The sequence below is a fragment of the Delphinus delphis genome, chromosome 14, assembly GCF_949987515.2.
Source record: "Delphinus delphis chromosome 14, mDelDel1.2, whole genome shotgun sequence".
NCBI classification, from domain to species: Eukaryota; Metazoa; Chordata; class Mammalia; order Artiodactyla; family Delphinidae; genus Delphinus; species Delphinus delphis.
The window spans coordinates 10,117,473-10,135,828 of NC_082696.1; the positions used below are offsets into that span (position 1 = coordinate 10,117,473).

The 18,356-nt window shown below is 42.0% G+C and overlaps 1 protein-coding gene across 8 annotated transcripts in view; it reads right to left on the reverse strand.

Moving 5' to 3' along the window:
- ARID1B (AT-rich interaction domain 1B) overlaps positions 1-18,356 on the reverse strand; it is a 413,915-nt gene that overhangs the window by 18,602 nt on the left and 376,957 nt on the right. For 4 of the 8 annotated variants that reach the window (XM_060029728.1, XM_060029725.1, XM_060029726.1 and 1 more), the window contains 6 exons: positions 17,688-17,797; positions 16,811-16,969; positions 11,098-11,307; positions 7,707-7,911; positions 2,305-2,443; positions 1,874-2,046 (listed from right to left, as the gene is read on the reverse strand). In XM_060029728.1, coding sequence (XP_059885711.1) covers positions 1,874-2,046; positions 2,305-2,443; positions 7,707-7,911; positions 11,098-11,307; positions 16,811-16,969; positions 17,688-17,797 — 996 coding nt within the window. The remainder of the gene's footprint in view (positions 1-1,873; positions 2,047-2,304; positions 2,444-7,706; positions 7,912-11,097; positions 11,308-16,810; positions 16,970-17,687; positions 17,798-18,356) is intronic. The other 4 variants (XM_060029731.1, XM_060029729.1, XM_060029727.1 and 1 more) reach the window with 2 other exon arrangements.

Consider the following 18,356-nt stretch of genomic DNA (forward strand, 5'->3'; position numbering starts at 1 on the left):
GCTAACGCCAACACTCACAAAGCTTTCGAATCTCTGAGCTTATGGATTTACTGCATGTTCTGCAAAATCTTTACTTGGAATAAGCAGCTCGTAAACCTTTTGAAAGGAAAAATTATAGATTATCTTGCTTTGTATAACAGATATCTGAAATACATATGAAATACAATCTCATTTGTTAATTAAATGGTAATATGCCCAACATCTAAAAATTTGAGATTATTCATTTTTATTTTGCATTGCTCTGTAATACCTGTGAAAGCCAAGGCTTCGGGCTTTATGTTTCTCTCTACTCAAGACAGTATCAAGAAATTCATGTACCCCAAACATCTAAATACAGCAAAAGTACTATTATTCAAGGGATCCCAGAATAAGTACTTCCATAAAAATATTATTCACCATTTTTCTGTACGCTTTTCAAAAAATATTCATAGCATGCCTCAATGTCACAGGACTCAACTGCATCTGGAAGTGTGCCAACAACATTTGGCACGTGGATGCCACTGGAGGAGCTAAAACGGGCTTAGATGGCTACAGTCTCAGGGCTACGGGAGTGCTGGGGGCTGATACCCACGAAGGAGAACCCCACCCTGGGTGTTCGCTAATGTTAGTGAGAACTCTCGGTGACCTCGTCCATCCTACAGCTGTCGATACCACTTCTCTGCTTAGTTCTCCAAGATTATACCTAATTCCAACGCTCTGCCCAGCTCCAGACATACACTCCACAACTTACCGCCCTGACTTATCCACAAGTCAACTCGGGATTTCCTTCTCTAGCTTGTTCATTTCCCAGATGTCCACACCACAGGTAGTAACAGCCAACCTTATTTCCCTCTCTTTCCCAACTGCCCACACTCAGGTGGTAACATCTTCACCCTCTCAGTCACCATCGCTTGGTTCTTCTCCCCACGTTCAGTCCATCAGCACATCCTGTTGTTTCTATCCCCCAACGTATATACCGGGTGGGTCCACTTCTCAAGCTCCCTGCTGGGGTCTAACTCCAACCCATCACGTCTCCCTGGATTATGACAGTGGTCTCCCCATCTCCACCCTCACCTCTCTCCACTATGTTCTCCATAAATATCCAGTTATTTACTTATTTATTTTTAACAAAAAACCCAGTCACCTCACTTCCTGCATAAAACCCCAAACTCATCAACATGCCCAGGAAGGCACAAAGGCTCTGCCCCGTTGGCCTCGACGTGCTCAGCTTGCCCCCTGCTCTCTGTGCCCAGGAGCCTTGCACCTCCTCAAACACACCAGCCCCGCTCCTGCCTCGGCCTCCCCAACTTACTCCCGCTCCCCACGTCTCAGCAGATAACTGACAGCTCCTCTGAGCCCTCTCCTCCCCGCCACCCTCCTTAGGAGATGCCCCTCCTTCCATGACCTCCACCCAACGTCATTGCTCTTTGTGTCCTTTCTTGCCTGTTTGTTTCCTTCCTTCCATCAACCACCATCCTTAATCATATATATGTAGTTTAACTTACTTTTTTTGTTTCTTGTTTGTAGACCGTCTGGTTTACCAGCATTCTACCTGGCACTCAGCCCCATGCCCAGGTCATGCCATGACGACCATGACACCAACTCCAGGCTGCACTGGGAGCACATTTGCTTACAATACATACCAGTCACTCTTCTAAGGGCTGTGTCTACGTGCATTAACTCAATTAATCCTTGTGGCCCATTATTATCCCCATTTCTAGATGAGGAAACAGACGTACAGAGATGCTAAGTACTGTGCCCAAGGCCAGAAATTTAGTAGGCTGGGGAGCTGGGACTCAAATATGTCTCGAATGGATCAGTGAATCAGTCATGGGATGGCAGACAGAAGAACACCCTCTGGACCAACTCTGCACAGAGGCCCCTCGGCATTTACCTTTTCTCATTCCTCCAAAGGGGTCCTTGTTGGGCTCGTAGGGCATCCTGCCCATCACTTCTGGCATGCTCATGCCCTGCTGGTATGGGGCGCTCGGAGTCATGGAGTTGCGTTTTGGGAATGATGAATCACTTGCGTCTGAGAATGGGTCGTGCACACTGACTGTACTGCTTCTGATAAGATGAGAGACATGAAAGCTTAACGACAGAGCATTAGTCACCTCCAAACACTTACTGAGAAAATAAGCCAAGCTTGAAATCTGTACCTGCAAAAACCATCCAAAGTAAAGCATATGAATAAAACTAGTGGTAGTTAATATTTACAAAACTCACTAGAGAACACCGTTGCCTCTCTCTATAAAAACTTTGCTCCAGAAAAATGAAAATAGACAAATCTGATTTTGTATGGCTCCCCGAGATGTTTCAACATACCTTCCACCTTGCATTGGGGTAATCTGTCCATGAGGGGTGGAGGCCGGAGTAGGCGGCTTCAGGTCACCTGGAACCTCTGCCATGGAATTACTGCCAGTTGACTGGGGAGTCTGTGGACCTTGCAAGGATCCTGAGTTAGCTGATAGTAGTAGCACCAAGAGAAAATGGGGGAAAATCTAGAGGTTATCAAGTAAGCTCATCCTTGATAGTTATTGAAAAAAAAAAAAAGGAAAGAAAATAAGACATCATCTTATGTAGAAGTAGTAACAATATCCATTGCTGGTAACAATGTAGTAAAATTAATTGCTCTTACATTGTTTACAGTGAAAATCAGTAAAAGCTTTTTTTTGGTAAACTATTTGGCAACACACTTCAGATGTGAGCCATAAAATATATTTATACCTTTTGACTGGGTAATTGCTTTATCCCAAGAAAATAATCTAATATAAAGAAGGCTTTCGGCAGAAAAATGTTTATTTCAGTGTTGTTTATAATGGAGATAATCTGAATATCTGAGAATAAGGAAAAATGGGATGAAAAGTTTGGTATATCAATTTGATGGACTATTAGGAAAATTATCTGGGTCTTAGGCAATGAGAAGTGTTTACGTTGTAAAGCAACGATACAAAGTAATACAGAGCTTTATATCATTTCAATGCCTTCTCAATGTCTGGATATGTCTATGCTGTCATTAACAGTCATCTTTAGAGCTATGAAATCATATTTGTTATTTACAGAACACAAGTCATATTGGTTTGGAGTTCTTTAATGTCAGTATCAGAGTTACAAGACTTGGCTTTAACTATAATTACATTATAGTAACAGAGCTCAGAACTGAGCAGATCTTTTAAAAACTTAAGTGGGATTCTTGCAAATAATTAACCTGAAAACATAATATTTTAAGGGCTCTTGCTTTATCATTGATCACAGTCTTTAGCATGTTAGATGTTCAATAGACACTGGTTTCACTTATTAATTAAACAACTACTAATTGAATGAATAAAGTGCTTGCTATATTGTAGGCTGTTTTCTACAGCTGGATGCCCCAAAGACGGAAAAAGACAAGAATTCCTGCCCCCATACAGTTTACAATGACTACTTTCAGAACAGTAACCCTAACAAACAGAACTAATGGCTGCTTGTAAACAATAATATTGCGTATGTTACTACCCATAGCTCCTCTCCTATGGAGTTCCCAAGGTTCACCACAGCTACCACCACCCACACTTTAGAGGAAACGGAGTTGAACAAATCACTGGAGACTACGGAGTGTGCTACAAAGGCGTAAGAAACAGCAATGAGCCTGTTGCTTCTCCTCAAAAAGCCTCAGCTGAGCCCAGACTTTGCTAGCGAGGCCAGGTCTGCCCGGTCCTGGGTCCTGGCTGTGTCGAGAATGAACACTGACGACTACGCTAGCCAATGGGGAGCTTGTTCCGTAATATCTCCCCTGGGTGCCCAGGGCTGGAGTGACTCAGGGACGTTCTCACAGGTGCCAGGAAGACTAACTTCAAAAGGAGGTATCTTCTTAGATGTAGATACCTTAAAATAAAAACTTACCAACTCATGCTTACAAACCAAATTTTGGTAAAACCCTGGAAATGCGTATTTAAAAAGGAGATATAATAAAAGAAAAAAGTAGAGTCTTTTACAAACGTATAAGGATAACCCTATACATATGACTGCACCGTAGAGCTGGCAGGAGGAATAACTGGTTTCTTAAATCAAGAAGCAGATTGTACAGCAGTCTGTACATCTTCTGTGGAACATGGCTCACAAGGCTGTGATCTCAGAATGACCCTTATTTACAAGTATTCACATTTACAGCTAAGATGGAAAAAAAAAAACAGGAAAAATTCTCCCCTCTTGCCAGTGTGTTTTCCTTTCCTTTTAGGAAAAAAAAAAAAAAGAAGGCAGCCAGGAGGCTGGCTCTCCAGGATATCCCTACCTTGTGCCAGAAGTTACAGATGTATACTCGAAAGTAAACAATGCAAAGGTTACTGAAGGTTAAGTGCATCCACACACTTGAGACTGTACAGCCAGACTCCTAGCTGGGAAGATAATTTACACAGCATGAACCCGGTGCCCCAGCTCTGGCTGGGGTTACGGGAAGTAGGGTGGGGAGAAGAGCAATAGCTGATATGTCTCAGGTCTACAGCGACCAGAGGTCACCCAGAGGGCACCTCTGTTTATAACCCGAGCCCCTTTCTCATTTATCTTCCCACTGAGGATTCCCTAGTTGGATCCATGACAATCCATGACAAGTTCTGTGACATCACCCATCAGCTAATAATAGAAATGCAGTCAGCCACCTGCCAGCAAAGATGGATGGGTTTTTGGTTACAGACTTACTAACTGAAAGGGGAGCTTCCTGCCACCTCCCCGCACTCCTCCCAGGCGGGTCCCCTCGCCGCCCCTCCCCGACTCTAGCTTACAGGCGGGCCCAGGCCACCTGGGGAGGCGATTCCTGTGACCGTTCATTAGATCTCCACAAACTTTTACAGTCTGTTATAACAAGAGCCCGCCGGCACCTCAGAGATGCAACCACACCCCCAGTCCTTGCTCAGGCTTCATTCAGGAGCCTTCCTTTGGCTGACTTACTCTAGTCCCCGGAAGATACAACCTGGATCTCTGGCATGAGAAACCACACAGCCACTCAACAATGAAGATCCTGGTGCAGCCCCCAGGGCTAAGGGGTGATACCTCTCAGGGGCTGACAGGATTGAATTTCAGATCAGTATCAGCTGCATCAAATCAAAACTAGAATGCAGAGGGATGACTTAGAATGCTAAGTCATTAGCACTTAGGATTTAAGTTGGTTCAGAATGACCATTTGAAAAAACCGTCTAGAATGTTTCTTAGGAATCTTTTAGTTGTTTGCCTGGATGTACTCGTAAGGAATAAACTACAGTTATGTTCTTATGGGAAAAACCGACTTCAAAGAACACAAACATTGGTTGAAAATTAGTTAAAAAAAATTTTGTAGTACATGAGGCCCTGACGTGGCAAATACCTGGGAATAAGTTGTTTCCCTTCTCTGACAATAAAAATGTTTCAGAGGCATTTTCCTTAATGATAGGTCTGGAATCAAAGAGGCCACAATGCACAGATGCTGGAGGAGATGCCTGGTCTTTGGTTGAGAGGCTGACGTGACTCACTGCCCTACTGCCCAGTCCGTGTGTCCGTCTCTCTTGCTGAGCGGTGTGCAGAGCACATGAGCCAAGCAGACTGGCCCCGTGCACCCTGCACGATGCCTTCCAGGCCTTGCACTGGCTGAATGGCTAGACTCAGGAAGCTTTCCTCCCCTGCTTCCTGTTTCACAGGACTTGGGCTCCATTTGGACCACTAAGAAGAATGCATTATCAGAAGTGCATCTGCAATCCAAGCTCTTTTGTGCAGTTAAAGCGATAATGTTGCCATAAAAACGGTAGTTTAAAAAAAAAGGGGGGGAAAGGAAAGAGCTGACTGTTAAGAGAACAGGCCCTGTACTTTCTGAACTATCTATACCTCAGCAGGATTTCTTGTACTGAAGCTGATGCACACTGGGAGAGCTATTCTCCATACAGAAGTGCAGACCATTCAGTGACATGAGTTCTTTCCTGGCAAATAAAATATACTTTTAGATCTGGGCAGACATTGCCACTTTGGTCCCTACACCCCACCGGGTTTTTATTTTGGAAAAATAGTTTCAGAGCTGTTCACAGGCAGCTTGTTAATGTGGTGAGATTTTCGAAATTAGATTTCCCCGTTTTTAAAGTACACCATAACTGGCAAAGGCTGTGAATCTTTAAGGGTGGGGTTAGAGAGGAGGACTTCTCTATTTGTATTTAGAACCAACAGATCTATCTCTAGGTATGCTCATTACAAGTGCACCTTGGGCCTAAAAAGTATTTATTTGAGATCTCTAAGTGACCTTAGATATTGGCATCGCCATCCAGATATCAGCTAGAGGGAATAATTAAAGGAGAAACAACTCCTTTCTTTGGCTCACAGACACCACGTCCTATGTGTAAACAGTTTACCGATTACAGCGCTACTTTAAACACAGGTGTAGTAGGCACACCTACCTCTCTAATGCCAGAGCCAGATGTCTGAGATCAAGGCCCGGTTTTCCCACTCACTAGCAATAATGGGCCAGTCTGCTTAGATTATTTATTTATCGAATTTTTGAATTTTATTTTATTTATTTTTTTATACAGCAAGTTCTTATTAGTTATCTATTTCATACAAATTAGTGTATATCAGTCTGTTTAGATTTTATGTGCCTCAGTTTTCTCAGGGATGTTAGAACAGTATCTTTATCACAGGGCTAACATGAAGATTAAATGATTAAAGCACTTAGAAGAGCGTCTGGCACACTGTCAGTGCTCAAGAAATACTGGCAATGAGCTATGATCATCTGATCGCAGAGCAAGCCTCTGCTGGGGGAAGTGGCAGGTACAATCAGCCCCATCTTGTATGCAGGACAGTGTGACTAAGCGTGGACCACCCCAGGGCTTGGACACAGCCAGAAACAGACAACAGAATGATCAAATTTAACTTGAGTGAGGTCACCACCCAGAACTAAGGATGATGCAAGTTTCTTCCCATCTCTAATATCGTATTTATCAGAATATAATGATCCAGTAATATCAAATTTGAAACACTAACAGGCAGAACAAAAGCTAGCGGGAGAGCTGAAAAGAATGGCAGGGTCTCCAACAGCTGAGTGAAGAGATAGGAGAGAAGGAAGGTATCATCAATATGATTTTGCTTATGAGAATTTAAGTGAATCACCATTATTCCTAAGCGGTATTTTAAGATTCCTGACCTTGGGGTCAAAGTTAACTGGACTACTCTTTCTCAGAAATAGGGCTATATAGACCTTTATCTTGACAGTTTGCTGAATTCCCTACAAGCAGAAACTTGCTTGGCAGGGGATATTAAAAACTAAGTCCAAATTCTGTTTTGTTAACGTACAAATCGGAGTGTCTCTGACAGAGGCAGAGCTGGTAGAAGCTGGCCGTTAAATCCGCAGAGTGGCGTTTCCAGCATCAGCACAGGTTACTGGGGAGACTTATTTTGACGGTTAGATGGAATATTTTAAAATAATTGTATAAGGAATAAAGGTATAAAACTCAGAATTCCAAAGTCTACTTTGGCTAAAAAAGGTAAAGCAAAAGAACCGTGCCTTCAAAGTGCTGACCAGAAATGACAATACCCCCAATTTTATTCTTTCTTCCCTTAAGCACTGCCAACGGGGTCTAATTAAACAGACAAGGCAGAAGAGAACACCCCTGGCTCTCTAAGATCCCAGTTTGCTCTGCTCGCTTTACTCTGAGCGGCCTTCTTAGAGCCTGGGAGGGACTCCATGGGGGCGGGGTCCCCGGCTCGACCGCCGCTACAGCTGCAGCACCACCACTTACCAGGAGAGGGCGGCTGGAGCTTGGGCTGCTTCTTGGTGTCTCCCGTGCTGAAGACTTCCGGCGGGGGCTCCTCCCCTCGCTCAGTCTTGCACTCAAAGGCAAACAGGTACTGAATATACTGCTTTTTCAGGGAGCTCGCTGCACTGCTTGAAGTGCCGACATTTAGGTTGGTTGCCAGCTCGCGCCACTTCTTGTTTTTATTAACCTGGCAAAAAAAAAAAAAAAAAAAAAAAAAAAAAAAAAAAGGCAGGATCATTGGTTTGCAGCAAAGTGGCTTGTTTAAAGCCAGGAGACAAAAGAAAAGCACTTAATGTCCTGTTTTACTTTTTTTTTTCTTCACTTGCCTCTTTTAACTAATGCTCATTATTCCCACTCAGTAGTGCACAGACAGCATTTACAGTTATAAAACCATTAAGGAACCTGCTGATAGCTACACAGAAAGCACTGCTCGTGGAGATTCTTCTGCCTGGTGCATCTTCTAATGCCTCACGCTCTTCCAGAGCTGGTGCTGTCCGGGCCCAGCAATTTATCTCTGAGCAAATGTATGCTCTCACTCACACTCATCCCCATACCACTTCTTATCTTTAAAAAAAAAAAAAAAGAAGGGTGTCTAAAAAACTAACATAAGAAGCAATAACAGAACTATTTGGCAAGGTAAGTGTTTGGGCCTTAATATGAAAAACAATATCTTCTTCCAACAGCCACAAGCTTCCGGAAAGATGAGCCTATAATTTTGGTCCGTGCCCAGCCTCTCACGAGGCTTTCTTGTGGTGTTGGGTGAATAAGGCCCCAGCCAAATGACCCCAGCTTAAAAGCCTGGCCGAAGCCATCAGCCCTGTCTGAGCTGTGGAGGCAGCAGGTCGCTGACTTGGCAGCACCTGTGGGCTTGGGAAGGGGTGCACAGGACTACCCAGTGTTCCCAGTCACACTTCGGATGGAGGGAACACAACTGCAAAAAGAGAAGAGAAAAAAGAAAGGAAATCCTCAAATGTTATAAAAGGATTTGAGGAATTACTTTAACCTTTTGATTCCCACATGGGAACACAGTTACATGACACTGAAACACGAAGGACACGTGAAGGCCTGCAAATACTTGGGGAATATTTTGCCTTTAGACGTTTCCTGTGTTAAGTAGCATAGGTTAAGGGGACAGTGAGTTTTAATGACATGTTCAATTTTTGGATTCAGACTTTCTCACAAAGCTCTTTATGTCCATTTACTTAGTACTAAACGGTGCATGATAAACCATGGAATACTCCTGGGAACGCTCAATGCCATTTTTGTTACTTAACGCCAGGCTGCAACAAGCAGGCTTGCAATTGCTTCCCAAACAGTAAGCAGAGCGCTGCCTGATATACCCTGAATGAGCTGATCTGTCTGTGGCTGCAGCACCTATTCCAACCACATCTGATGGCCACCAGGTAGAGCGCCAGACAGGGTGTGAGCAACAGTGCTGCCAAGGAGCTCATCACCGCTGTGAATCACTGCTACGTTCAAGCAGCTTCATTAGCTAAGCCAGCAGAGTCCTGCTCACAGACCCAACATGGGAATACACACTACTGACAGAGTGAGGTGTCTAGACGATCCCTACGCTGCTGCGAGGGGTGACACCCAATTGTTTGGCGTCCTGGGGATTCTAAAAAAATCTGTCAGGGGGTCTAGGTGTAAAGAAAGAACGGTCAGGGGAGTCTATGCCCATAGGAGAAATGTCAGGGGTGTCTAGAGAGGAAAGGTCGGGGGGGGGGGTCTATGCTCAGAGGGGAAAGGTCAGGGGTGTCCAGGTACAGAGGGGAAAGGTCAGAGGGTTTAAGTGCAAGAGAGAGGTGTGTATCCTGACCTCTCCCTTCACTGACCACCACTCACACCTGGTCTGCATCCTATGATTTACCATCTGATCAGGCAGTCTGGGGTCAGGCTCTGATTGCTTCAGTTGTAGGCCTCGGGTCTCGGGTGGGACGAGGCACCTCAGGGAGGGCTGAGAACAAAGGCCTCTCCTGCATCCCCAAGAGCTGTGTGGCACCGAGACCAGGGCGGGCCCTCGGTGATACCTGTGGATTACACGACCTGCCTTTGGATAGCGAGGCCCCGCACCACCTGAGGCCCGAGCAGCTACTTTCATTGATCTGGGTGGGAGCCCAGGTATTGACAGGTTTTAAATTCTCCCAGGTGGTGCTAATGAACAGCTAGGTCTGAGAACTACGGGCAGAAATAAGGGCTTGCGTTTTGCAATCAGACAGACCTGGCCTCACCACCTAGCCTGAGAATCCCTGGACCACAACATTGTACAGTCAGCCTTCCGTGTCCCTGGGTGATGCATTTGTGAATTCAGCCAACTTCAAATTCAAAGAATCAAAAAAAAAAAATTCCAGAAAGTTCCAAAAATCAAAACTTGCATTTGTACCAGCAAATATTTAGGCAGCATTACATTTTATTGGATATTGTAAGTAATCTAGAGATGATTTAAAGTATACGGGAGGTTGTGTGTAGGTTATATAAATAAGGGACTCGAGCTCTGAGGATTTTGGTATTCGTCGGGGTCCTGGAACCAGTCCCCCATGCATCCCAAGGGACAACTGTACTTCATCTTGTTACATCTCTTCTTCAGGGCTGATGACCTTGCATTTCGCGGGTATTGAGAAAAAAAGTGACAAGAAAAAGCACAGTGCCCAGGACGCAGTGGGCACTCACCCCTTAGGACACTTTCCCCCATTCTACTTCGGGACATGGATATACAAACCAGACCCAATGCTAAAAACTGGGCTGAGACTGGGGAGGAAAGTGTGGCCTCTAGGGTACAAAATTGAAAGGGGAATTGCAGGGGAGGCATCTGCACGACCCCAAAACGAGTGCCTCCTGGAATTCTGCACTCCGGGTGCCACTTCTGCCCATGCCAGTCCCAGCCCTGTGAAAAAGGGACAGCACTGCTCTTCTTGTCGCCCAGGTATGGTGGACGTGGTCTTAGAAGGATGACTTAGTTTTCTTGCTCAATTGCTCTGGATAGAGGGAAACAGTGAATTTTTGATTTATATCTAATCTAGACAACTTAGTCATTTGCAAAACATTTTTATTTACTATGGAATTCTGACAGATTCAGTAGAATTCTGGAGCTGTCAGGGACCCGAAAGCAAAATCTAGCCCAAATGTCTCATCTTACAGATGAGGACTGAGACCCATATAAATGACCGAGATCACTCTGCGAGTGGGCAGCGGATCCGGGTCCCTGGCCCCAGCACCCTCCCCCTGCAGCACATGAACATGGATCCCAGTAAAGGTGACCTTCCCAGGGGCTTCGCTTTTTCTTTGTGAGAAAAAAATTCGAGTCTGTATATTCAAAGAAAGCTGCTGTAAGAGCTTATCTATAGCATCTCCTCATTCATTCATTCATTCTCACCTGTGCCAAACCTCCAATCTCTTTAACGCAGACATAGAGTCGGAACAGGTCCAAGGGCTTCTTGCCCACCGCAGGCAGACTTGAGACCGGGGAGCCTCTCTCCTCCATGAAGGTGAGGTATCGGTCTACCCAAAGCTTTCTCTCTGGCTCATTCCCCAATTCATACACCTTTGTGATCTTTTCGCCAGTGGTGGTGGATGAGCTGGACTTCTAGAGCCCAGAAGGAGCATTTGGAGATGGGGCATGGGTGGGCAGAGGGAAAGGGAAGAAGGTGAGAAAAAAGTAATGAGCTACCAAATACAAGAAGAGAAGAAATTTTAAAACTACTGCTATCACACAACAATTAGGAATGAAGGCTACTAGTTCAGGCACAAAGTATACATTGTCTTAATTAAGAATTTACTTTGACTTTAAATAAAGGGCCCAAACTCCCCCTTTTATATACTTGAAAAACAAAAAGAAAGGAACAAAAACTTTCTTTTACTTTATCAATATAAGCGTTGAATCCCAGAAGGCAAGATTCCAATGACACCTCGCGTCATTTTTAAAAACAAAAGGGTGCTAGCTCATTGAATGATCACAGTGAATTTAAAATTTCACACGTAATGTTATAGAGCCCTAAAAAACTACATGGTCTCCTACATTTCCTTGTCAAAATGTGGATGGCCGATGTGTGTCTTCATTAAAACTAAATCATATGGAGGAAGAGCAAACACGTGGTACTTGCTGAAAAATATAAGGTAGGTCACATGTCACAGGACCCAGTGGTGTGTGGGCTCTTTGTAAACCAATGACCAGCTGAAGCTCTGGCGTTCACTCGTAACAACCTGCTTTCCCGACTTAAGATTCCTTGAACTTCTCTGCCAAGGTTAAGGGGCTGTTTAGATAGTTTAATACATTTCTTAAGCAGCCACGTGTTAATCACAAAGACATGTGCTATTTCATACTCCCAGCATATCTATGGACACACGTTTACTTTCATGTGCCCATTTGGTTTATACTGATGCTCTAATTCTTGGTCTTTTATTTTTCTAACTATGTATTTGATTCTAAAATGTCAAAAGTTGCTGTTTCATAAAGAGCCCAACTGTATATTTTTCCTTTCTTTTACGTCTCTGTATTTGTAACAATATTTGTGCACTTGTAATATCTGCAACTCCGGGATCATTGTGCAAAACCACTTGTAAAGTCTCGATAAAGATTTCCTTGGAATAATAATATACTTCATTTAGTCATGTTTATTTACTAGGTTGTCATTTGCAGTGTATAGCTCTTATTTTAGATGGAGTTTTTCTTAACTCTTTTTCACTATATTTAGCTCAAGATCATTTTAAGCCTACTGCTGAAATGGGGGCAGTGGTGGTGGTAGGGCCTGAGAAAGGATGCTTGAGAATGAAACTAATCAAGCTGGTGAGTGGCAGAGGTCCCTCCAATTAACATGTAATTTTCCCAAGCTGTTCTGGCTAAAATTTTAAGCCTTCAGCTTTAGAATTATTGAAGCATAAAATCTTTACATAAAATATATAAAACTGGGTAATACAGTTGATGTAAATAAAGCAAGTAGAGTGGTAGGATAAAAAAATGTGATCTTTTAGAATTTGAAGCTGAAGCTAAAGAAAGTTACTTTAGATAAGAACTTAAAGTACGTATACATGTTCCTATATACGTCTATAAACTCACGTACATACCAGATCATGGAACATACTCCACAACCAAATAAGCTTTTAAAATTTATTTACCATATTCTCACACCCAGGGAACATCTGACTCGGAAAAGAAACTGTTCTAACACATTTTACACCGCGTTCTCATACTGGGAACGTTTCAGAAACTTCGTCATCATTAATGAGGTAGTTATGAACAGGAGGTTTCCAAATCATAGTTTTGAAACTTTGTCTTTATTGGGAGGTACACTGAAAACAATGGACCCAATCTTTTTTTTAAAAAATAAAAATTTGAAAGAAGAACCAGAGGAAAAAACCATTATCACCTAAAATCAATTAAAACCACCACCATGAACCTCCCCCTTGCATTTCATCTGTGAAGAACTCAGAGGAAAAGTCTGAGATTCCATTTAAAAATAAGAGATATAAAATCAGTCGTTTCAGTTTACAGTCACTCTAGGTGCTCCGCCAACATCCCGAGTAAAAAGATCCAGCTGCTGTTCCCGGCCAGGTCCTCTCTAAACCCACACCGTGGAAGGGCTCCAGGAGAAAGTTACTCGTGGCCCAAGCAATGAGACTGTGAAGTGTTTGTTCCTATCTATGAAAGGAGGGGATTCTCGTAACCTGAAACCGGCCTAAAGTAATGATTTACTTAGTTTTTGACTATCCGTATTTTAACTTTCCTTACCTTTCTTTGTTAAGTGAACTTAAGTTTAATTAACTTCTACATATCTCAATTTGTTCTCATAAAATTAGAAAACCTTAATGAAGATAACAGTTGTTAATAGAACTGTTTTACTTTTCATAGTTTTTAGATCTTCAAAAATGCATTCTATGGTGCCATAACGTAAACAAATGCATCTGTGTGAAAAGAAAGTGGTCAAGCCTCAGTTTTATGTCAGGTCCTAGAAGAGGCCTCCCCTGGTGCCGGCTCCCTGGTCCGAATCATCATCGCAAAAGCTTTATTTGTCCTTGGTGGTACCTGGCCTCACAGTGCACAGAGGCCTATGTTTCGCATGGGATTAGCTGTCTGCCCTCCACTCTCCTGACTAGACTTTAAGTTCCACAAGGCAGGAACTGGGTTGATCTTGAATCACCAACAGCGACAGCACACTGAAGGTACTCAGTACATTATTTGCTCTGAGTGAATACTCACATGAACAAGAAAGGTCTGAAAAGCCTAGCACCATCCAAGTAAGAATTAACAGCTGGTTAAAATATTCTATAAACAGGTTTTCGGTGAGTGAAGTGCTAAGTGAATGTGGACACAATCGAATAAGACTGAAAGCTGAGAAGGGATTGGTGGGCAAGTAACATCTCCATTCCCAGCTTCCTGGGCTGCACACTGGCCCATTCCCAAAGTTGGTATTTGGGTGCCCAAACAGAGAAAAAGGACATTAAGAGAAACAAAAGCCCTAGGAAATAAAGACTATACACTATCCCTGATCAGGCTCAAAACATACTTTTTTTGTTCAGAGACATTAATTATGATGTGACCTTTGAATAAACGTCATTTACACTCTACCCATTGAACAATGGGCAAGAAAACTAGCCCCGAAGAAAGCTGGTTAACTTTTTCAGGCCACTAGCACCACCTCATATTGCTCTGGTGTTGTAAAAATTGTATCCTACTGCATGAAACAGTCGTGGAGGCAAGAAAAAGAAATGGAGATAGCTGAAAAATTACAGCAAGACATTATTATGGTGCCACAAATGTTTTCCTTGCATATAACTTAATTAAGTCTATAAGTACACTTTTCCTCAAGTCTTTGAAGCAGATTTACATTTCAGCAGTCTTTACCATATGCCTGGTAATATGTGTATATGCATGTGTATGTGCAAATGTTTATTTTTATTTTAGAATGTTTTGTAACAAAACAGCGCTGGTCCATGGCACACTGTCAAAGCATAGAACATCTCTGTTATTTAGTCCATTTCAGGCCTGCTATTAGATAGGCTTTATTAGAAACACTGTTGGGAGCAATTTTAAGTACAAATTAAAGTTGTATCTCAGAAAGAGAAGTTAAATACTCTTCAATATATATCTGCAGTGATTTGATAGCAGAGATAAGTTTAGGTCCTGCATAACAATCTCCTTTAGTTCCTTTCTTGAATGAACATCTCATTAGAGGGTGGTGCTGTTTTTTCAACACAGAGCAATCTCTAACACCTCCCACTACCTCAAACCACATCTTCTGCTGTTCCCTTGTTCTAAGACTGGAGCCAGAAGTTTGCTCGTAAATTCTTAAACAAAAAAATGGCTATGGTACAGGGAGAGATAATGTATGTAGAAATATTAATGAAATCAACAATTCAGTTTTCTTTTTTCTCATATTTAAGTAGAAAGGAGGGTTTTGATAATAGTTTCCTACAGGACTTATTGGATAGAGATAATGTGACTAGTAACTTAAAATAAATATCTCAATCATTCTTTATAATTCAGAAATCAGCAAGATGGAAATTTTAAACCTATAATATGGTCTATTAGTAGTCTTTAATAAGTTATTATTCTTAATTATTATCTTAAGGTTTTAAAGATATTTTCAACCTCTGAAATCTTCCCCTCTGAGCCAATAAACAAATGTTTTGGAAAAGTTATAGCTGGGGTTCTACCTGTTAACTTGAGAGTATCACTGATTCAAAAACACTTTTTCTATGATTAAAACAAAACACCAGAGTAGATCATGGGACCGCCCCCCCCACCCCCCAATGTTGGCTGCCTTCTGAGACTCAAAGCAAATAACACAAAGATATCAGAATTAAGGAGCTGCACTCTTTCTTCCATTAGTTCTGCTTAATCCATATTAGAAGCATTTTTCATTTCATCTCGGTTGTTGAAAAAGCGAAACATATGTCTACAAAGGAGGTAACAGCGAATATTGCCCTTTCTTCCTCTGAAAAGGAAAATGCTGGTTATACTAGAGCTCCACATGAATTTTACAAACATTTACTGGAACTACCAAGTCTTCAAACCTTCAGCTCTATCTGCTTAAACCAGCGAATGGATAATTAATAGCAGCCTCCTTTTGGGGTTTTGACTAGATTGCCAGATTCTGCAGTCAGGGTCTTCTTCCCTCCAACTTGCTTTTCCTGAGCTGTGCTCTTCAATACATTGTCTTGCAAAAATTAGCGCATTAATTAAGCCTGCTTGGCAAGTAATTGCATGTTAAGATTTTTTTTTTTTTAAAGATCTTTTGATTCCTTATATGAATGTAAAATAAAGGTTACGACAGTGCCATTCTTCTTCTTTTTTAATGGCACAGAATTAATTTCTTTAGTAGGAAAATAAAGGCCTAGCTCTACAGACAGAAGAATATTAAGGCTAAAAAAATTCCCTGATATGCACATTTCCATTTTTGTTTTTTAAAATATCGTATGAAATCAACACTTAATATCAAGATTATGAGCAGGCTTGTGCAGGATATAATTTTTCTATCTCAACTGATTCTAATGTAGGCACACATTAATCTGAGAGTAGCGTTCCAAATATTCACATGCACTAACATTTCTACAACTTTTCTGTTAATTTCTGACAGGCAGATTGAAACAAGGCCTGGCTGATGATATGCTAAACTGTGCCCAGAGTGTAATATTTATATTTTCAAGATAGGCAGTTTTGAAATAAGATGTTTCAGACACAATAGCCGATGAAAGATTTAGGCCAAAGGCCAAACTTATCATATACTCCATGGCTGCTATTAGTTCCCATGTAAATGGACAGTTAACTCATTTTAAAGATCTTCTATAAGCGCACAATGGATTAGACATTTAAACAAAGTCATTGCGTGAAGGAGTTTGGACCCAGTAACACAATCACATGCTTCGTATAGAGACGCTTCTTTACATCAGTGGTTTCATTACCAGCAATCAACTTATGTATGATGCATATAAACTTTACTCATTTTGTTACTACTACAAAGAAAACCCTTTCATGGATAAATTATGAAGAAAAAGTCTTATAAAACAAATAAATAAGCAAGCATTAAAATAGAATTAATTATCAAAAAACCCCAAAAAAACAAAAAAAACAAAAAACCAGAGCCACTTACAGGGCTTGATGGAGTCTTTGGCCAGCCTGGGCTGCTAATGCTATCACTTTCATCTCCATGAAATGAGGAGATGCTAGCAGAGCTGGGGGACATTGGGGAAGGGACTGGCAGGTTGCCGGGGGTTGGGGGCTGAGAAATACCCTGAGAGCTGTAGCTATCCTGTGGTAGAGGAATAAAAAAAAAAAAAAAAAGACAAAGGTAGGGCAAACTTTATTTAAAATAACAAAAAGCACATCCAGTTTAACAGACTAATTTTTATATATAATAGATATATATATATATATAAAGACATGTACAAACAAACACACAAAACCACACACATGTAAAAGTATTAAAACAACATTCTTAATTAGTATAACTTGGTAAGTTTGCTGGATGCTGGATAGGACCACTGAGCCACCATGCTTACTTCAAGCTTACATGGAATGCTAAGCATGGGTTACCCCTTATGAAAGAAAGAAAGGAAAAAAAAAAAAAAAAGCTGTTCACCTTATTTATCAAATAAGGTAGGAAAGCAAAATATTAAGTATGTTGTTGTTGCTAAGGCGGCCAAAACAGGAAGCTACAAACTGAAGGCAGAGAAAATGGCTTCAAGTACCAACCAGGCAAGATCCCTTCCTTCTCCCCACCCCCGAAGCATTTCTCTGGGTGGGTCCTGTCCCTCCACCCCTCTCCCCCAGCCACGAGTTAAATGCCGTAAGAACTAGTAACTTTCAGATCCACACCATGAGGGGGGCGGGGAAAGAAGACTGCAAACGTTTCGCACAAGATGGAGGCATGCGGAAGAGAAGAGACCAAATGAAAAAAAGTGAGGAGAGAGCCACACGGCAGCTGCAGCGAGCAGACCCCACACCGCGTGCAGAGGAGAGAGGAATACCTTCGACTTGCTCTCCGGCTGTGCAGTGCCTTCTTCTTTACCATCTGCTTTGAGAGGCAGGGGCAGTTTGGATTCACCAGGAGACATCATATCTGCAAGACCCATAGATGCTAATCGAAAACAGGAGAAAAGAGTTTGGGATTATACATGATGTGTCAGGCTGTGCTCCCGCTAACACAAGCTACTGAATGATGGGGCACCCGAATTTCCCTCCAAGGAAGGAAAGAAAAAAGGAAAAAGCAACTGTAACTCAGAGAATACTCATTTCTGAAATCTAAGTAGCATGACGTTCTGGCAATCCTTTTTTATCTTAGGGGGAAAAAAAGCAATCATTTACTCAAGACCTAAGCCACTGAAAGTCAACTTTTATCAATATTATTTTTTCAAAATTATTACAGCTTTAATAGAGTAGGTGCAAGCAGAAATCTGCCCAATGTCTAAATTGCTCATGGGGGATTCAAATGCTGGATACGTCTATTTTCACTGGTTGACTAGAGGATTTACTGCTTTCTTAACTTCCTAAATTCACATAATCCATAGTTTGTAAAATCATTGACCACTTTTATATGGTTTCATTTGAAAATCGCATCTATTACATATGGCATAGGCTACAATAACGGAAGGTGGTTGTAACAGATGACTTCAAAAACAATAATCAAAAGTAATTTT